Genomic DNA, 22,500 nt, shown 5'->3' on the forward strand with positions numbered 1-22,500 from the left:
TGCGGCTCGCTGTGGCCGCAGCAGCGGGGTACAATGGTGACCAGCTCCCTCGAGGAAACGCGCTCGGCTTACACCCCCTTTATTTTAGGGGGTGTTTTTAGTAACCCAGCCTCCCCAAACAGATCAACACATACCAAGCCTCCATTCAGATTACCCAGTTCTCTGTCCTCCTTCAGATTAAACACAAAGCACATGCTGGCAAAAATATCTTTTGTACTCTAAAATTTAAATTTCTATTTGTGTTCCTTCAATGGAACTGTGCTTACAGCCACGTAAAAGTCAGGTGCAGAGGCGGAGGTGACAGCACAGAGGTGACACCTGTTCACTAATTGCACCTGCCAATTTACAGACGGGTCTGAGGCTTTCAGCAGAACATCCAGTGAATGAAAGATGTGCTTTCTCTGCATGCTGCATTAGTGCATTACCTTCCGGGCCAAAGCCTAATGACTGTGCTGAAGAGCAGCTTTTAAAGTCTCCGATGTTACAGCCAAAGACATACTGCTAACGAGATTCACATAATCTGAAAATTAACGGCGCTGTATGAGACAGCTGAATGCCGCAGTAAGCCATTTCAGCAGGAAAGCACATTACAGCGGCAGTTTTCCATGGCACACATTTCGCAAATTTCGCAATTAATATTTCCTGCCCACAGCTGGCAAAGACCTCCCCTTCTGAGGTGATTTTTTCTAGACGTGTTTGTGAAGGTCAGTAATGGAGCTGCAGCTGTACCCACAGTCCTTCCTCCCGCTTCACAGTTCTGTTCAAAACAGCAGCTAATCCAATGCTGAAGGACAAACTTGGAAGATCCTGGGAACAGGAATCGGCTACCTGGTGAGTCCAAAGCCCTTGACTACAGCATCACTTACAGCACAGACAATCTTTTAACTCTCTCAGCTGCACCCACCTGCTCAGCCTGCGGGTCAACATGGGCTCACTTTCTGATGTGATACGTGTCACCAGTTAAGAGTGACTTTCACTTAACATGTCACAGTTCTTTGAAGAAAAAACCAGTGGACAAGACAACACAAAATTCAAGACTGACTGGAGAGATTTGGGATATTCTGTTATCAGTTTAACAAGGTGTATTTAAAATGGTGTTCATTTAAAAGGGCAAATAGCTTTAAGCTGTGCTGAGTGGAGGTGAGCAGTGGTAAGTGTGGCAGTTCAAGGCATTCTTACCAGGATGTCCCCCTTAAGGAGCAGGCCCGGCTCGATGGTGATGCAGATGCTGGTCTGACTGTCCCCCTGGACGTTGCTGTGGATTTGGGACAGGACATGTGTTACAGGGTCATCACTGGACTTTGAATTCAGTATACCAAGACATCATTAAGCTCTGACAGCTGCTTCAGTATACTAGTACATTATTAATCTCTGCTTCAGTATATTAGTGCACCATTAATCTCTGCTTCAGTGTACCAGTACATCATTAATCTCCGCCTCAGTGTACCAGTACATCATTAATCTCTGCTTCAGTATACCAGTACATCATTAATCTCTGTTTCAGTATACCAGTACATCATTAATCTCCGCCTCAGTGTACCAGTACATCATTAATCTCTGCTTCAGTATACCAGTACATCATTAATCTCTGTTTCAGTATACCAGTACATCATTAATCTCCGCCTCAGTGTACCAGTACATAATTAATCTCTGTTTCAGTATACCAGTGCACCATTAATCTCTGCTTCAGTGTACCAGTACATCATTAATCTCCACCTCAGTGTACCAGTACATAATTAATCTCTGCTTCAGTATACTTGTACATTATTAATCTCTGCTTCAGTATATTAGTGCACCATTAATCTCTGCTTCAGTGTACCAGTACATCATTAATCTCCGCCTCAGTATACCAGTACATCATTAATCTCCGCCTCAGTATACCAGTACATAATTAATCTCTGTTTCAGTATACCAGTACATCATTAGCCTCTGACAGCTGCTTCAGTGTACTTGTACATCTCCACGCCTTCAGCCAGGTTCATTTCACATGGTGCGCAATTCGCTGTCTGGCATGAACTCCATCGAGGAATCTTTGATTATGAGCAGGCTTAAGTGACCGATGGCATCAGTGTCTGCACGCATCTCCTAATGACCGGGGTGATCAAAGAGCCGGCCGCCGAGCCGAGGGGGAGGGGCCAGTGTGTGAAACACGATCCTCCGCTTCCAGGCTGGTTTTATTCGGGGCTGCAGGGGGACACAGTATACCCCGCCTCATAAAGCCGCTGGCTGCCACACAGCTGCCGTTAGCTCTTCCTCACAGGTGGGGATAATCAGTGGCTAATCTTTAACGAGGGATTTACACACACGCACATGCACACTAAGACACACACATACACGCAGACACGCACACACACACACCCATCCCCTGCTGGCCCGACCTGGCAGTGATGTCTCACATAAACAGTCACGCCTCCTGTCATTCACGTACTCCTTCTGAGGCGTGGCCTGCTGCGTCCGTCATCAGAACACACCCCTTCTCACATTGCCGGGGAAAGCTGAGAGCCCTTCAGTTCCACACTCAGCAGACAGAATTCAAGCACTTCTGAATGAGCGATAGAAAATGTGCTTTGTGGAATGGAGACGGGAAGGTGAACATCAAAGCACATACTGAGACTCCGCGTGTGAACATTAAGGCTGTGACACTGTAATGGGCTCTGTGGGAGCTCTGAGGAGCGGAGCTGATCCACCCTCTCTGCTCTCTGCCCTAATGCCCTCTGTGAGCGAAAAACCCAGACAGCACAGGCCCTCAGGGGCCGTATGGCCATCACGCACGGAGGTTCACTTTCAACGATTTACACAATTGAGGCCCCAGCTGCTAATATCAGCCGCACAGCCAATCATTTCCATACAGCAAATGTGAAACGGCATCACGAGGAGGGAAGACCAGTGTAACGATGTGCGAGGCTGAGGATACGGGTGTGCTCTCGGTGAGTGTGAGATCGCAGCCCTGCAGGGCAGGGTGCTGAGAGTAGCCGAGGCCTGGCTCTCCCTGCCAGCGAGCTGTGAATGAGGGGGAACCGGCTGCTGTAAAAACTCTTACTAGATCCCAGATGTGTAGACCGGCTGCATGGCCTGGTAGATCTTGAGGAAGGGCCGGCAACCTGAACGAGGGAAGAGGAAAACAGGAAAAGCGATCAGCATTAACGAAGCCTCGGCGACTCCGAGACAAACACCTGCACAGCACAGGGGCCTCTTACAGAGAGCTGTGGAGAAAGGGCCTCACGGAGTACAGCCATACGCACGTTTTCACAGTGACTCTCCCTGTTAGTCTGTGTGCCGCACAGTCACACACAGCTCCTGCACTGTCTGCATGCAGTCAGAAACAGACACAGAGGCAGCGCACAAAGCCCTGCTACAGCCTGCTGTTCCAGCAGCCCTGAGGTAGCCAAGGTGCTCCAGCACCCTCAGTCTGTCCTGGGGATGCGCTGACTGCTCTAAACCTGTACTTAACCCACACTCCCAGCACCAAGCCCTGCCCTGAGACCCACGCCCTGGGGTCATGCCCTGACAGCCACGCCCCGACAGCCACACCCTGAGAACCCCACCCTGACAGCCATGCCCCAGGAGCCACGCCCTGTGATCCCCACCCGGAGATCCGCGCCCTGATGGCCACGCCCAAGAGCCACGCCCTGAGACACACAGCTCACCTCCTTTGGACTCAAAATTGGGGATGCCGTGCATGATGACGTGGTGCAGAAACAGGGGCTTGTTGTTGATCTTGATGTGTCCTGACAGCAGGCCGCTGAAGTACTGCACATATCTGTGTCAGGGACAGACAGACAGAAGGAGAGATTTTTTTCTTTTTTCCCACAAATTGCTTGATTGCTCGTATCGCCATACAAGAAAAATGTTATTAGGCAGAGAACCGCAGGAATGGCTGACATCATGGAGCACAGAATGTATGTGGTTTAGTGGTTAAAGAGCTAAGGTTGTAACCCAAATTCTGCTGGTCCATTTCCCAATAGGGACACAGCCATTGTGAGCCAGATACTGCACTTCACCTTGCTTCAGTTACATGTCCATCTGTGTAAATGTGTAAGAAGTAAAAACACAATCAAAGTCACCCTGGATAAAGGCGTATGCTGAGGAAATAAAAGATGTAACAGTACACATGGGGTATTCCTCCATTTTATACAGTTTTACCAAAAATCTGACAGCTGGAAAGAGCTTAAGAAAATAGCTAAGTTCTCCTAAACTTCTCATCAGCATGTGAACACCAGCATGGTGACGTTCCCCCAGGTCAGAGGTGAACATCTTTTCATTCCCTAATAAGGAGTCACAAGCTTTTGAGCAGCACTTTTATAAACTAAAGAACTCCCAGCCAAACACCACAGCCTCTTCTGAGCCATCCGAGAAGGGAACAGGGAAAAAAGAAAACTTACTGCACCTTTAAGCTAAAAACTGTCAAGAACCTGTTTCTAATTGTTCCATGATTAATAATGTGTTCCATGATTAACAGCTCAAATAAGAATCTCCCTTCATGTGATTTCCCGTAACTAAAGTGTGTGCTCAGATTAACTTCACATGAAATCATAATATTAATCACAATAAGGAGAGTTTAGGCAAACAGACAGGATTGGTTTCCACTGCAGATATAATGTGAACACATTCTCTGCCCTGTGCTGCAGGCTACACGTTTGTTTACAAATAATTAAGTCTTAGTTTCAAAACCAGAAAAGCTTTTGGATTCCGTTTCTCCATTGAGGTTTTTTCTCAGACTCTTATAAAGATTATAAGACTCTCATTCTGATTAACTGTATGTAGTGAGTGCTGCTGTTTTCAATGAGCACTGTTTCTGTTGATTAGCTGTGTTCAGTGAGTTCTGGTTCTGATTAGCGGTGTTCAGTGAGTACCACTGTGGTCAGTGAGCGCTGATTCTGCTCACAGGCCTTCTGTTATCCTAATGGCCTTTACCCACCACACCCCTCAGAGACAGTATCTGATAAACAGATGTGAACAGAAAACAGCCGCTGGATTAATTCACTATGTTGCCACACAAAGGCGCATCAAAAATATCATTTTCAGATGTCATGTTTCTGGGGAAAAGGGTAACATACAAGTGAGAGATTTGTGTGCATCAGAGTACTTGACACATATCAGCTTACTAAATAACAACTGGCAAGCTTGGTAATAAAAAAAAGAACACCCCCCAATCCAAAAAACAGGTTCAGGACAGTTACTGAAATGAAATGCACACTCTCCTCCCCCTCTGTTAACAGTTGATGGGCACCGCGTATCATTGTATCTGAAGATGACGAATGGTCTGAGCGACTGTGTGCACTTCATTCTCCCGGAGTAACATGTCGCCGGACGGCGCGGGTGCGACACACAGCCCTGCTAATCCGCCTCCCTGCGCTGCGAGCTCTTTGGACACCTATTGTTAGAGAGCACAAAGGACGCTAATCCCTGTACAGCATTTAAACTGCTGTCAGGGAGACTATGAGCAGATGGAAAGTGTTGCAAAGATTCTTGCATAAAATCACTTCTCGGACGCTCTGAAAAAGCACATTTTGGTTTTGATTTTTCTCTTTTTATAAACAGGAAAGTTTAGCTCCTGAAGCTCGAGCACAAATGATGGAAGTGACCACAGTACTTATTTCCCAGGAATCTTTAGGCAACTCCCAGCCTCATGTGTCAGAGTCGCCCTGGGCAAGGCCTCCAGGAACTTGCCTTCCCCTCCCCTGGACCTCCACTGCGATGCTCCTTTTCCAGCAACAAGAACCCCTCACGTCTCATCTCCTTTGTCTATGAAAAGTCACGCTCTGTGTGTGAAAAGCTGGCTATAACAGTATCCATAACAGAAGCTGAGGACCAGATCCATGACATGTCCGTGCAAACGCCCAATCCCTTGTCAGAAGGACATTTATGAGGAACGTCTTTTCAGCAGAATTATGCACGCCTGTTATAAGGTCAGCCCCTTCTGAGAGCGCTGAACACACAGCACTGTACGCAAGCACAGGCGACTGACGTCCAAACTCAATTACGCAAAATGGAAAAACCTCGCGGCACAGGGATGTGTCAGTGGCGGCCCTTTTCAGACACTTTTACAGAGCGGAGAGGTTTTGAAAGAGGCCCATCTGATACGGGTTTGGCAGCGCAGACATCCAGCCTGCTCCATGTTAATGTTACACATGCCTCCCATAATAACTGCAGACTGATGGGCACTGGCTACCGGCTAATTATATCTCAGTCAGGAAATAGCCGCATAGAGGCCTAGTGCTGCAGCCAACCCTACTAAACACAGGGGCCAGCAGCTTGGCTCAAAAGGGAACGAGCCTCAAAGCCATGGCCCCGGTTGTTTGGACTGCTGTCAGGTAGCTGTTGCTGCACATTAGCTCATGAGGATATTCCACAGAACGCTATCATGAGGGCCTACCGAAGGCACCAGCCCGCAGGTCACAACACAGAGGCGAGGAGTCGTGCAGCTCCACTGCAGACGCATGGAAACAAAGCTGCACACGCTCGTCTCGTACGTCGCTCCGCATAGGAGCGTCTGCTAAGCGACAAAACGCAAATGCGTGTGGCGTCCCGCGGAATTCTGTCCGGGCTTCAGTTTCTCGACGTTTCTGCCAGAAACACAGTGCCAGATCACCGCAGGGGGGCATTCCGTTACAGTGAGAGACTTCCAAATGAATATAGAATGCTGCAGAGGAAAGAACACTCTCCCTGTCGCCATGGCTTCTGCGCTGTGTTATGAAGATAGCATATTGCGGCAGTAGTGGGCTCACGTTTTGTTTACGGGTGAGAACATAAAAAGGTAGCACAGTAAGAGGATCAGGATTATCTTTCACACCTTGAGTCTCCAGTAAGGCCAACGGAACCTCGCCTTTGAATGGACAGAGAGGTCTGACTTCCCAAAACTGCCATTTTTCTCAAACAATGCAGTTAGTCCCCATTTAGAAATAAGGGAAAGGAGAGCACCATGACTGCTGTTCTTATTATGGGATGTATGAGCTCACAGACAGGGAGATGAGTCTCTGAGACCCTGTGGTCGAGGAGGAGCTGTAAAGAGCCCCCTTCTTTGATAGAACAGCATGCCATTCACCCCCAGGTCAAACTCATCAGGCAAACAGGAAGCTGGCTGGCACACAAACAGGAAGTGCAATGAAACTGACCTTCTCTGGGAGGGCTGGCCCACAGGAAGCACTTTGTCTTCATAAAATCTCTTCATGGCAAATCTGTCCAGGGCCTGGTCAGCGCTGTGCTCCAAGAGAAACAGCTCTTTAGTGTGCTAACTGCCACTTCACACCTCTTCACTGTTACATTTTTTCATTTAAAGTCTCTACATCTTTTTATAGGTTTACCATCCAGTCCTTACCTTTGGACTAGTTATTACTACAAGCATAAATACGAGAAATGTGTGGGGAAGTAAATGAATAAACCGCTGTTCTACCCCACAATTCCACATCAAAGGGACTGAGGTCATTCATCTGAACATGCTTTGAGTTCTTCTTATCTTCACACACTCTACTGCCGAAGACAAGCACACTGACATGCAATGTGTGCAAACAGGATTAATTGTGTCATTTGAGTTATGAAGTTATGAAATGCAATTAGGCTGAGGTCATGGCAGCATTTCAATAGAGACCGGTCGTCTCCTCATCCCCCACCCCACCCCTCCCTCCACACACTGCAGAATACCTGTATAGGCCTGTGATGGAGGATTAGGCTGCCTCAGTGTACACTGAGAGGGGCATCATTATTCACCCCCACACACGGAGTCACCCTGGCAGGGCACGCGTGCTGAAACACATCTCCTACCTGGCTGATATGTTGCTGTAATGCATGTAGGCTGCGACCACCACCCCAGTGCGTCCGCGGTTCCCCTGCAAAGACACAGCAAGACGCGCTGAATGACCAGGGAGAGGCAGCGAAGACTTTATTAGAAGCTACAGTGAGCAAACGTTTAAATTACACGTTACTGCCCATGTCTGTAAGAATAAAGTAACTGAAACATCAGGAACTCAGAGTCACTGCTGCTGCCCAATGCCTCATGTGGTCAAACCACCAGGAGCACTGGATTCTGTCACCTCCTGAAGGAGCCAAACCTGGACATAAACATCAGAGAAATGAAACAGCAGGAACGCAGGACACCGCTGAGCCGGTTGAGGGATTGAGGAACCAGAGATAAAATAAGAGCAGCCTAATGAAGCTTTCTGATAGATCACTCAGCTTTCCCACTCCACCACAAACTCAAGACTTCCTGAAAAAATTCCAGTCACCATGGCAACTTTCTGTTTGCTGCTCCTTGTTGAACATGTTTAATGGGCTTTTATTTATACTGCGTTTAAACTGAACCACGGGGAGATCAAGCTGGATTTGAGAGGACAGAAACGCTCGCTGTATGACTGAAGACTGATGGGTGGCACACAAAGGAAGCGGTGATCTGTTAGGTGTGTGTCTGCGGTGGCGGTCGGCAGTGAGGCTGATCGTCGTGCACTGGGGTCAAAAGCTGCCTGATGCAACCGCTGGCATTCTGCACAATGTTGGGAAAGAGCGCTCTGCGGGTCGGACAGATAACCCACGCGCTCATCAGCTGCTGTTTTTCTGGATTTTATCTGCCCCTCTGGAATTCCTGTTACTAATAACAACACCACAAAAACAGTGAGGAGTTTATCCCGGCTTTACAAAGGGGAGAGCTGAGAGGTCCGACCGCTCCCTGACGCTCTTCATGTGAGAATTATCTCACCGGGGCAGAAGGACAGGGAGATACAGGCTCTGAAACACAGTGAGGTTTCACATCTGTGCAACCTGCCCGTCACCCTGATCATCTGCTCCACACTCAAACGTACAATGTGGGCTCACAGAAGATGTTCCACACTGAAGTATTTCACAGCTTCCTAACCAATGAAATCAACAGGCTTTGGCTGACAGAGACCTTCACTGTCTCTCCCTCTCTGAGAACAGAGCAGTGAGCCTCGGTGCTGAGCCGCTCTGTAAAGGAGCTAACGCCATCTACTGCCAAGGAGCACAGCACAGCTCAGAGCAGCAGGCCGGGGAACTGACACCAGTACTACACACAAGGAACTAGTTTCAGAATACATTATTTCTATAAAACTTATTTAACACAACGGATAATAATGGTGGAATGTTATATTTAGTAATTGAATATATTTCTATATTCTAATAGTCTATGAATATATTTTAATTGCACTTTAAATCTATTCTTGGGCCGAACAACACATTTCTCAATATAATTTATTTAATTTCCATATGAGAATATATTATCAAACATAAAATCTTCATTGACTTTGGGAGTAGTTCATTCTTAAATACAGTACAGTGATTAAAAATACTTTGATGTACAGTTTCATCTGTTTATGTGTAAAAGGTCTGTGAAAGGTGCAGGTTAAAAGTGCTGGCTCTGTGTGTGTGTGCGTGTGCGTGTGTGTGTGCGTGCGTGTGCGTGTGCGTGTGTGTGCGCATGTGTGCGTGCGTGCATGTGCGTGTGGCAGGTAGGTGGGTGTTCAGGTGCATGCTGGGAGCACAGAGGCTTTCTCACCTTGTTGTGCAGCACCACCACGTTGCGGGAGTCTGCGTTCAGCCAGGTGTCCATGGCCTTGCAGATGCTGCAGATCTTATCCAGGGCTGGGGCATGGTGGTCTGGCCAGCCGAAGTCCAGCACCTGCGGAGGACAGGTGAGGGTTGGGACACGGGCGGAGACTGGGGTATGCTGGGAAAGCTACTGTGACAACACTGTGCTGCATGCTTACCCGGGGGTTCAGCTTGGATATGTCGTATCTTTTCTCACTGAGGTTGAAGAGCTGAAAACACAACAGGGACACGTCAGCAGAATGAAACGGGTCTCCAAGACACACAGACTTTTACTGCGGTGCTCACTAAACCAGAGTTTCCCAGAATGCCCCTCAGCTCTGACGAGCGCAGAGCCTCACCAGGTAGTGGTCGGCGTGCTTGGACCGCAGCATAGTGGCCACCTCTTTGAGGTTGGTGCTGTAACTCTGCTCCTCTGCGCTGCCCGGGAAGGACACAGAGATGATGCGCTCGGTGATGTACACCAGGTCCACGTCGTAGTTCTCCTCCATGGCTTGGATCAGACTCAGGCTCCTGGAGGGAGACACACACCCGCCCGGGTTAGTGCCCGCGGGCTGCTACCAGCTGGCCATTATCAGCACCCTCTGGCTTATCTTTCTCTCTGTCTTACTGTGGCTTTGTTGCCCGCTGGCACCGCATGATACTGCGGTGTCTGACGCAAACAGAAAGCCACGGCTGACAAGGCGCTCTCTGTGAGCCTTCCTGCCATCTTTCCACCCACACCCCTCACCCAGCCAAAGGCGTGTTTTCTTACACGTACCTGTCGAATGTTTCTTATGCTTCCGAAGGTGAGCACATGTCAGAGCTTAGAGGAGAGGGGCTGGGATACCATGCCACAGCAAAACATAACTGAGGGCTCATTCTCTTTAAAGAAAAACACTACGGTCAGCACTCTACATTGGACTTATAAATATTCTTAAAGATGACTTCCACAAAATATAGTGCAGAAAAGTAAAACAGGCAAATAAATTTAATTTGCGAATATTTTGGATTCCATATGTGCTCTATATAGACCACATAAATGTAGCTGGTCATTCGCTTGTAATGAGCCAGGCAGCTTAGACCACATGCTTTTCCAATGTGTTTCCTGCATGAATTCTGCCAAGAACTTTAAACAGTGAAAAAAAGACCTCTTCCACATAGGTTCCTATAACCATGAATGATGTGAAATCACATAAAGGGTATATCCCATAAGCCCCGGCTCCGTTCTGTTCATCCCCCCTGTTTAAGTGGTTGAAGTGCCTCCTCCAGGGACCTCTGCTTCCCATCTTTTATTTGATAGGCTAATTGTGCGTGGCGGCTTTATCTCTTTACGGGCAATTGCATTCTGCAAACGGATCATGCTAGGGTATTGTGTGTAACACTTTGATTAACGCTCCTCAGAAATGCTACCTGCACATCATTTTGTAAACTGTTTGTGGAATGAAGGGTTTCAGTACGGAGACGCAGCTACAGCCTCGGTCTCTGGGTGTTTTAGTTTATGTGCTCAGTCAGATAGGCTGAAAAACCTCCAGCAGGAAAGACAAAACATGATGCTGAACACAGATAAAGTGCTTCAACAGGGGCTCTACGCCACGATCAACAGATCACCAGTTTACACACACAGACACACACACGCACACACACACACACATACATACACCCACACACACACACATACATACACACACATACTCTCACACACACACTCACACTCATATTGACATACACACACATACACTCACACACACATACACACACACACACACACACACACACACACACACACACACAGACACACACACACACTCACATACACACACACTCACACTCACACTCACACACACACACACACACTCACACTCACACTCTACATTATCTGGGCGTAAAAGTACTGACTTGTTCAGACCTCAAGACATACCACAGCTAAGAAAAGAACAATGGCTGATACACCCTACCATGAAAATACACCACTGATCATAAATCACCGATCATAAATAATGTCTGATGGATTCTTAAATGTAAATGCCCCTGCTGTTAGTCAATGCAAACATATATATATATATATATATATTTTCTATTAACTATAATTCATGAGTTGCACTGACTTTCTGTGATTATTATCACAACTGTGCAGAGAGTGCTCTGCTCAGACGAGAAACTGGCAGCATTCAGTATTGTGCAAGGCTGAATCCTCCTAAAATGCCTTTTCTGTTTGTCGGTTCTAAAGCGAATGTTGTTGTTGTTGTTGTTGTTGTTGTAAAACCCAACAGAACACGGGCTGTTATATAAGTGCAGTTATTCTGCGATTGTAACCAGGCGTGAGGAAAGTGATCAGCTCTCCCACGTTCTGGAAAAGATTTTACGACGGTAAAGTTAAGATGATCAGGCTGAAAGCACCAGCTGCTCTGCTTCACACTCCACTCCAGTGTACGACTGCCGTTCCGTGAGAGGAAAGGGGTGGATATGAAAGTTGATATTAAATTGTTAAAATCATAAAACCTTGGCTTTACACAATCTCCACATTCTGCAGTTCACAGTTCACTTACAGTGAAAAAAGTCACAGCACTTTAGTCCATGGTATTTCTACTTAATAGAAGACATCCTACAGACACCCTCCCCTGGCCCCCACACCCCACCCCCACTTCAGCTGCTCTGGAAACAGACCCTGTGAAAAGGACCAAAAAAAACCCACTTTCTGCTCTTGATTGCACCCTTTTCTTAGTGCTGCATATTACACAAGCTAAAAATGTGAACATTCAAATATAAGATAATACATGAACGTGGGAAAAAGGGGGGTGCTCATATATGCTTCTCAGTGAAAGAAGATTTTCTGGGTTAACAGTCAAAGAAGGGTAAAGGGTACTGAGGTGGATGTTAGACCCCTGGCCCTGACATCTTCTGCAAAAGGGCTTCAAATTCAAGGCAGATCATACGTCATGTCTGTACGTTAGAATCACATTATACAGACCAGAGCTGGACTCAAGTGAATGAACATAATTTGCGATCATGAATGAACAGGATTTGGATTAAATTCATCACACCTGAAAACAGCAGTGACTCTCAGCCCTGGACTCCACTGTGTGTGTGGAGGGAGGCTGGGCAGAGGAGTGTGTGTGTACAGCAGGGTGAAGTGGGTGGGCAGAGGAGTGTGTGTGTACAGCAGGGTGAAGTGGGTAGGCAGAGGAGTGTGTGTGTACAGCAGCGTGAAGCGGGTGGGCAGAGGAGTGTGTGTGCTAACATCATGGATGTGGAGAGCATGTCAGGTGTGGATTAACTGTAAAGAAAAAATGATGGCGGTATGACATCTTTCTGCCATGTGATGTGAGGCCTGCCGGAGCGGAGGCCTGAGGGTCTTACCGCGAGGGTCTGCGTCGAGACTCCATGCTCTTGGAGGACTTTGTCGAACCCTGAAACCAAGCAGAACCAGATCAGAAACCGATTTCTCTGCAGTATCAATATATATACACAAACACACACACCTTGTTGGGGAATTACACATTAGAAAGTTTAACAGTTTGGTCTGGCAGACTGTGCCTGTAGGATCCTCACACAGTGACTGTGTTCACTGTGATTCTCCTGCCTCTCCTCACTGCTGTACCCAGCACAGAGCACCAGGGGCTCCCCGCGTCAGTGCACTCTCCAGCCACAGGAGGAGAAGCGCAGTCATACCACTGCCGATAAAAGCTGCGCTCACCAGCCACCTGTGCCCAGCACAGCTCCCCACAGGTAAGACTTTCTCAGCTGTGCTGCTCTAGGGGCTGGCTGCCAGTCCCACATTCAACACCATTCCGGCACAGGCCAGGCGGATGGGACAGGTTAAACACTCCCGGCTGGCGCGTCATTAGCTGCCGACGGCCAGGACTGACAGTGGCAGATTGAACTGGCTTTGGGGTCAGGGCTGGGTGTGTCTGCAGGAGCTGCTCCTCCCTCCACTCTCAGGCACCCTGCTATTGGTCAGGCTGCTGTGAGTCACAGGATGATGTCAGAGGAACAGCAGCTATCCTCCAATGAGCACACACTGCGTTGCAGTGCACAGCGTGACTCGCGCTGTGAGATGCAGCTCCAAGCGAGCGCGTCAGAGTATTGCGTTTATCTCGCCGCAGCGCTCCTGCATGAGTTCAGAGATCGTCATGGTGACGCACATATAGAGACGCAAATGTACATTACAATACATTACATTATTGTCATTTAGCAGATGCTGTAATCCAGAGAAATTTACATAGGGTACAATTTTTACATGCTATCAATTTATACAGCTGGATATTTACTGAGGCAATTCTGTGTTTAATATGTTGCCCAAGGGTACAGCAGCAGTGTCCCTGTGGGGAATCAAACCAGCAACCTTTCGGTTACAAGCCCTGCTCCTTACCACTATGCTACACTGCCCGCCCAATGGTATACAACTGGGCTGCAAAAAGGCATTCAAAAATACTTCATTTTTCTTTACACACAGGGTACGTAGATCAAAAGACCTATACACACACATACACACACACATACACACACACATACACACACACACACACACACACACACACATAAACAGCACTTGTTAAGGAGGCATGTCATGTAGAGGAGATATAAGCTTAAAGAAGACCTCAGAGTATTGTTATCCATCATCCATCCTCAACCATCTCTCCTTGCCTCCCTCAGTCTCTCTCTCTTTCTCTCTCTCCCTCTCTCTCTCTCTGTCTCAATCTGTCTCTCCCACACCATCTCTGTCTCTGTCTCTCCCTCTCTGAGATATCCAGACATATGGTTAACCACCATAGTACAGCCAGAAGTTTTGTCTTCCTCTCTCTTTCACAAGTGTCTATAAAGGCAATTTGTTTGGACAATTCCTCTGCCTTTTCCAAGGATAGATTTTTAACAGTCCCATACGTGGAAAGCGCCTGCACAGATTAAAGACAGAGAGCGAGTGCAGATATATCTTTGTTTCACACTAAACACTTCAACATGTGCAGAGGGTCGTTCGCTACAAGAGGGCTCTCCTGAATAGCAACAGCACAGACACAAAAGCAAATTATTCTGTGTGTTCTCTAATCCCCTTACTGATGCGAGACTGAACTCAAATCACTTCCAGATAGTCTCAAATCGTCCCATTCAGTCTGTCAAAGCATTCCCAAATGTTTTTTTTCCTCTCTGTGAAATTGGCCTCTTGCTCTGACACAGAAACGGCACAACCACAAGGAGCAGGAAGCTACCATGTGACATCAACGGCACACATTACAGCGTGGCCAATAAAAGCGATGAAAAACAACCCTCACAAAGCAGAGCAAAGCAGTGGATTTCCGTGTGCTGCAACAGAAACTAATGCAGTCAAGCTGAGATCTAGCGGTGAATAATCTTTATTAACTCTCTGCACTGCTTCCTGTAAAGTCAATCAAAGTATCAGATGGGTGTTGATGGACTTTGATAAAACTTTGAGTTTAAACAGACACGCATGGTGCTGTGTAAACCGCACAGCCCAGGAAAGCACTCTGTTATCACATCCCTTCGGTGCAGTAGCGTAACTGATCCAGCTTTTATGGGCATTGCGTGTTTTGTATATGGTAATAGAACTAATCCTCAAAAACCATAATTCCAGCCATAAAAAGAAAAACCAGATGTCCTCTCGACTATAGAGGGAACGATTTATCAGCTGAGAAACAAACATTTTATTCTATGTTACAGTATAGGGGGATTATCGTCGTTGAAATAGAAACAGACGGGAAACTTACAAAGAGACATCAAAACGCACTAGAACAACCCCCTAGCCCCCCCCACGCCCCCAACAGCACACCCACATCCCTCCAAAACAAACTCAGGGTTTCCAAACGCCTCTCCGTCCTCCGAGTCCAACGAATCCGACTGCTCTCTGCGCCATCGCCACCGACTCCTTCATCATTCTGCAATTACGAGCCCGGAGAAACATCCCGGAGGGGAGAAGCTACACTCATCACTGCTATCAAAACCAGCTGCAAACACGGCGTCCAGGCCCAGCGAGCGAAGCGAGAGAGAGGGGGGAGGACCACGGCTCAGAGAGGAGCGCGGAGCGGGACGGCCCGAGCCGGGGTGGGGCAGGCGCGTCGGGACCCTACCTTGAACAGGTAGCCGGTGCTCCACCTCCACGCGGTCCGCAGGGAGGCCAGGCGCCTGCGGAGGGAGCCGCTGCGCTCCATCGCGGGAGCCGAGCGCTTCCTCTCACTCTGCATCGTTCCCACCAAAGTCGCCAACTCTCCACACAGAAAAGGGCTCTATTTTTGGCTTAGACTGTTTACCGGATGCCACATGCTTGGCCACAGTCTACGGTGTACTCTAGCTCTCTCTCTCTCCCCTTCTCCTTCTCTCTCCCTCGCTCTCTCTCTTTCCCTGCCCTTCTCTCCTCCCTCTTTCCCATGCTGGCTTGTGCTGACGCGCTCCTCTAAGCTCCGCCCTCTGGTCCCTGAAGGGGGACACACCCAATCAGCTGACTGCATCGGGTCCTCCTGCACCCTCACTCACTCTGTCCCGCGGTTAACCCCTTCTCGGCCGGGCCGCCTAGCTGGACTTCCTCCCCCAGCCTGTTCTGCATTACAGATTTTTCCTGAAGAGTTCAGTGGGAGGCTGGGGGGGGCCTCCCCAACGCAGAGCTGCCCCAGCAGTCAAGGCCTGGAGAAGTGAATCAGAGATTCTCATGGCGTCTCATTAAAAAGTTCTGCTGGATTGATACTGTTGTTGGCAAATGATGCGTCCCCCCGTGTGAAAACACCGCAGAACTGCAGCGGTGAATGGGCCCTGAGGAGGTCGAACTCCCTCGGTCAGACCGCGAACACAGCCTCTAGCATTAAACCTGATTATCACCCACACAGAGAGGCCACAGTCTCTGACCCACACTTTCACCTCCTCCGACTCGCTGCCACAGTCAGGCACAGAGGAGGTTCTGTGCCCAGCCACACTGATCCCTGCACGCCCAGGCGACAGCAAGCCGACCCAGCCACAGAGGAGGAGACCCCCTGCTCCATCAGGGAGCTGTTTAAAGACATGCTTGTTCTAGCTGTGGAGGCTAAAAAAGAAGCTTAAGCAAGAGATTGGGCTCCGAACAAGAAGTCATATGACGAAAGTTTAGAGATGCAAGAGGGGGAGTCTCCTGGGCCCAGAGTGGTCAGAGTGACCACACAGCGAACACCAGCCCAGAGGTGCTGACCCAGCTGAGACAGGGAGCAGAGGGTCAACACGAAGCTACACGCTGCCGAGGAACCGCTATGAAAATTACAAACCCGAATAGTGTTCCCTTTTCTGTTACTAAAAAAGGATAAAGAGGAATGAATCACAGAAATAAGAGCATGCAGTAAAGAGTGGAGATCTCTGAGTAATGTAAGTGTGTTTCTCTTCCTGGGAAAACTGCTCACAGTCATTATGGGAATATACACTTCAAAAAGCAGAAACAGGCAATATGAAGTATATAGTTAGGATTAAAACAGCAAACAGATCCTCAACAGATGACATTCCCTGTACAATGAACCCCGGCCAAGCCCTAGCCCAGGCATCCACTCACTAACTCACTCGCTCACCCTCTCATTCACTCACTCACCCACCCACCCACTCACTCACACCACTCACTCACTCACTCACCCTTTCACTCATCCACCCACTCACTCACCCTCTCACTCACTCACTTACTCACTCACTCACCCTACTTCAAAACCCAAATGTCCTCCTCACTGCGTAAATGCGGGATCCATTCTCACAAGTTTGGAGATGAATGGCACTGTATGGTCTCCATAACTGTGTAGCACAGGCACAATACAAACTAAATAAACACATCCAGGGACATTATGTCTGTTCTGAGGGACAAAGTCAAACTCTGTTGACTTATACAGAAAGCCTACAGGATAAAGAAGCCATGTTATCTCTGTTATCTCTCTGTCATACACACATACAGTAAGCTCTTTACACTCTTCTTAAATGCAGGCTGTATCTTGGCTTTGAGACCTAGTCTGCAATGCAATACTTCCTTTCTCAAACTAAATAAAAACAGTCAAAACCAAAGTATGTGTCATAAGCCCACTGCAAACCCAAGCTGCTCCTTCTCTCTGAGACAGTTTAAAACTGGCAACACACCCCATCAAGCACACAGCAGGCAACGGCCACATATGCACACACACTCAATTACCTTCTCAATTACACTCCATCTGTGTGTGTGAGTCTGTGTGTGTGTGTGTGTGTGCGTGCGTGCGAGTGTGTTTAAACCATTTCTGGAGTGATTCTGTGTGCAATCTGGCACTCTTTATTTTCACTGCCTACCATATGTCTGGATACTATAAGCATCTATAAGTGTCTGTAAGCATCTATAAGTGTCTGTAAGCATCTTAAGCAGACTCTGAACCTCTAATTCTCTGCAACAGCCGCTTGAACAGTTATCACAGACAGCCCCTCCTCCACGCAGGTACTGAAAGCCCTGATGACAAACCCTGGGAGAGTGTCTGAGGAGACGTCTCACGGCGAGGAGGTGTGTGTCACCGTCTGGAGAGGCCGTAAAGGCAGTGATGTACAGCCGTGTGGAACTGTGAATAATAAAGTGTGTGGTTTATCTGAAGCAGAGTCTGAGGGTTAGTCAGAGGCAGCTGGGGTCCGAGGAGCGGGAAGGGGAGGCCAGAACACCGAGGGGGTGGAGGGTCTGGGGGGGGGGGGGGGGGGGGGGGGGTCGGGGGGGGGGGGGGGGGTCTGAGGGGGTGGAGGGTCTGAGGGGGGGGTGGAGGGTCTGGGGGGGGGGTGGGAGGGCCCGGGACAGGCGGTTGCCATATTTCATGCTGTTAATGCTGGACAGATCCTGTTCCACGCCTCACCACTCTCCCTGTTTACACTGGATGTCTGTCCTGCTCCACTGCTGTTTAAACTGCGCCCAGATCACTACCACACCATTCCTGCACTCAGAGCGGCCAGCAGCGTCACGCACATGATCTGTGCTGCACACCGCCGTTCACTGCAGCGGCTTTGCAGCAGGTAACACTCTGAATCCACAGACTACGGAAGATATTGAAAAGGAAATTTTTTATGCAACTGGACAGCACAGACCTCTGTTGGTAAAAATGCAGCTGAGCACATTGATGCTGAAACTGAGGATGTGCAGCAGTGTGCGGAGGAGAAAGGGAGAGGGAACAGATTAAGGGAAACACACACACACTGTGCCAAATTACGCCTGTTTGTTTCAGCTCTCAAACGTATAATTCCTAAACAGTCCATGCGTGCATACATGCACACACACACATGCACACACACACGGACACACACACGGACACACACACACGGACACACACACATGGACACACACACGGACACACACACATGCACACACACACAGACACACACACACACAGACACACACACATGCACACACACACAGACACACACACATGGACACACACACGGACACACACACATGCACACACACACGGACACACACAGACACACACACGCACACACACACACGGACACACACACATGCACACACACGCACACACACACAGACACACACACACACACACAGACACACACACATGCACACACACACGGACACACACACATGCACACACACACATGCACACACACACGGACACACACACATGCACACACACGCACACACACACAGACACACACACACACACAGAGACACACACATGCACACACACACGGACACACACACACGGACACACACACATGCACACACACACGGACACACACAGACACACACAGACACACACAGACACACACACACACGGACACACACACACGCACACACACACGCACACGCACATGCACACACACATGGACACACACACATGCACACACACACGGACACACACACATGCACAGGCTCTCACACACACAGACGGTGTTGAGCGGTACAGGTGAGTCCAGGGATGCAGATAGCAGTTGGCTGGTCCTTACCATTGTCTCTACATGCTTCAGTGGGATGTCATTGCTGGCAGGCTGTGGGAATAGGGAGAAAGGAAGAGGTGAGACTTCAATCACTCCTGTCTGTCACACAGAGCACACAGCTCCGCTCTGCAGGAACAGCTGTCTGGAAGCCTTTCACACTTCTACAGCTCCAGCTGAGACTACCTGCCACCTCAGTAATCCTGCGGGGGGTGTAGGGGGTGCACGGGGGGCTGTCACCGTGGGGAGTGAGGGACACGCCTCTGCTCCACCTCTACATGGTCTGCACACAGGTGACAGACAGGTGAGTTCCTGCCTGTTCACTTAGGGCCTTCCCCTGCAGCCTTACACACGAGTGATCCTTACAGGGCTGCAGTGGGGAATAAATCTCTCCTCATGGTCTGTTTTCCAGAGAATACGCCTCCCTGGCCTTGATGCAGGGGTGGCGGCAGCCTCAGATGGTGCAGGGCGGGCTGCTCTCTGTGGAGGTACCTCCACTGTTCAGCAGCACAGAAACTGAGTGCTACACGGAAGCCCCCCGGAGCTGGATGCATTCCCGGTGTGCAGTTACAGCAAACCCAGCCAGTTTACACAGTGGCTTTATTTCCAAACAAACTAAATGAAAGGGAATGTAACACATCATTCTAAATTCAGTCAACATGTCGTCTCATTACATGGACACTTCTTCACCCTCCCTTCCTGCGGTGACCCGGGGAAGAAGCCCGCGTGACTGATGAGCCTCAGTGGCCCGTACCCGTCAGTGATGAGACAGCCAAGTCTGGGACAGGCCTGGGTGTGTGGGAGTGTCAGTAAACAGGGTGTGTAAATATTTAGACAAGGAGACGTTTCTCCCCGTGAGTCAGAGTGGGAGCTACTGAAGAGCTATATACTGCAGGCGAAGCTTGCAACACAGCTCAACGCCTCCAAACAGCCTCGCCCCATCACAGAGACACGCCCTGTCACAGAGACACACCCCGTCACAGAGACACGCCCTGTCACAGAGACACACCCCGTCACAGAGACACACCCCGTCACAGAGACACACCCTGTCACAGAGACACACCCCGTCACAGAGACACGCCCCGTCACAGAGACACACCCCGTCACAGAGACACACCCCGTCACAGAGACACACCCTGTCACAGAGACACACCCCGTCACAGAGACACGCCCCGTCACAGAGACACATCCCATCACAGAGACACATCCCATCACAGAGACACGCCCCATCACAGAGACACATCCCATCACAGAGACACGCCCCGTCACAGAGACACGCCCCGTCACAGAGACACGCCCTGTCACAGAGACACACCCCATCACAGAGACACGCCCTGTCACAGAGACACGCCCTGTCACAGAGACACGCCCCGTCACAGAGACACGCCCCGTCACAGAGACACACCCTGTCACAGAGACACACCCCGTCACAGAGACACACCCCGTCACAGAGACACACCCCGTCACAGAGCCTCGCCCCGTCACAGAGACACGCCCTGTCACAGAGACACGCCCTGTCACAGAGACACGCCCCGTCACAGAGACACATCCCATCACAGAGACATGCCCCATCACAGAGACACGCCCTGTCACAGAGACACGCCCTGTCACAGAGACACGCCCTGTCACAGAGACACATCCCATCACAGAGACATGCCCCATCACAGACCCATGCCCCATCACAGACCCACGCCCCATCACAGAACCACGCCCCATCACAGAACCACGCCCCATCACAGACCCATGCCCCATCACAGAGACACACCCCATCACAGAGCCACTGACAGGGACCAGGGCGATCAGGCAGTCAGGACAGGGTCATTTTTTGGGGGCTGAAGGAGAGGGGTTTGGGGGAATTTATTGTTGTTGTGTAAACAGATTTTTGCCACACTTCACACCTCCTATTGGTTTAGCTGGGGAGGGGCTGCAGCGATCACCCTCAGCTTGGGGGCCTTGCAGTCACCAGCAGCACCAGCACAAGGGAGAGGAGGATGAGCGGCAGGGAAAAGCTGGGGGGTGGGCAAGATGAGTCAGGAAAAGGAGGAAAAGGTCCCTGTATACACTTAGCTGGAGAGTAAATCAGTGCTAAATTACTGCAGACACACTGCCAAGCTCTCCCTTATAGGCCTGGGTTTTGTGGTCTACAATGTCATGTGAATAAATATACTCCCTCTATCCACGGGGTTATCATAACGACAAACATGCAGCTCTTCCTCCAAACAGAGAAAGAAGCACCACTACACGGGGTATTGTGAAAGCGTGTTTTACTGTATCTCTGTAAGCTGCTGAGAAACTACTTCCTCAGTGCCGTGATCTCCAGCCTGAGACTGCAGCCTCCCAGAGAGCAGCTCAGCATCCGGTCTGCGAGCGCGACCGCCTGGCAGTGCCGCATAGCCTGACCTCCCTGGAGGAGGGGGGCGGGTCCCACGTCCCGCTACCCAACCACGACATCAATCAGCGCAAACGATGTCACCGCGGAGCTCTGCCTTCCCGCGCCTCTGAGAGCGCGGAGCGCGGGACACCACAAACAAGTAAACAAAAATCTGCCTTTATGGGAGCAAATAAAAGTGTCTGAATAACAGCGTGGCCATGATGGTAAAAACAGCGACCATAACGAAAGCGCGGTCAGCATCGTGTCATCGCCGCCCTGCCCAATCAGACGGCTGAATTCTCCAGGGTGGGAGTGCTTCTGCAATCAGGGCAAGACTGGATTACCTGGAACAGTCAACTACAAAGCACAACTCGTGATCCCTGCCGTAATAAACCAGCATTTGGATTTCTTAATAAGCTGAATTTCATAAAACATGTTTTTTCTCTCTCCAAGAACAGGAGCAGCTCAGCCCCCCGGTCCTGCTGTGCCAGGCTCTCTCTGAGCCCACCCTGGGCAGCTCTGTGCGAGGCCGAGTTCGCTGAGGAGCCGGGTTTGGCTGGGATCGGCCGCCTGCTCACTGCAGAAAGCCGACGCTCTGGGCCTCAGTCTGCTACAGGCTCCTGTGGTCTCCTCTGGCCGTCCTTCAGCCCTGTACGGCTGTTCCAAAGCTGAGCCCCTCCCACACACCTTCCTCTCCC

General features: G+C 49.6%; 1 protein-coding gene across 6 annotated transcripts in view; it reads right to left on the minus strand.

Moving 5' to 3' along the window:
• Positions 1-22,500, minus strand: part of LOC118786017 (tensin-like) — a 180,636-nt gene that overhangs the window by 46,315 nt on the left and 111,821 nt on the right. For all 6 annotated transcript variants that reach the window (XM_036541018.1, XM_036541015.1, XM_036541013.1 and 3 more), the window contains 10 exons: positions 19,444-19,485; positions 12,892-12,941; positions 9,894-10,065; positions 9,714-9,764; positions 9,503-9,625; positions 7,762-7,826; positions 7,116-7,199; positions 3,648-3,760; positions 3,041-3,101; positions 1,180-1,255 (listed from right to left, as the gene is read on the minus strand). In XM_036541018.1, the coding sequence (XP_036396911.1) occupies positions 1,180-1,255; positions 3,041-3,101; positions 3,648-3,760; positions 7,116-7,199; positions 7,762-7,826; positions 9,503-9,625; positions 9,714-9,764; positions 9,894-10,065; positions 12,892-12,941; positions 19,444-19,485 (837 nt within the window). The remainder of the gene's footprint in view (positions 1-1,179; positions 1,256-3,040; positions 3,102-3,647; positions 3,761-7,115; positions 7,200-7,761; positions 7,827-9,502; positions 9,626-9,713; positions 9,765-9,893; positions 10,066-12,891; positions 12,942-19,443; positions 19,486-22,500) is intronic.

The sequence above is a fragment of the Megalops cyprinoides genome, chromosome 11, assembly GCF_013368585.1.
Source record: "Megalops cyprinoides isolate fMegCyp1 chromosome 11, fMegCyp1.pri, whole genome shotgun sequence".
Lineage (NCBI taxonomy): Eukaryota > Metazoa > Chordata > Actinopteri > Elopiformes > Megalopidae > Megalops > Megalops cyprinoides.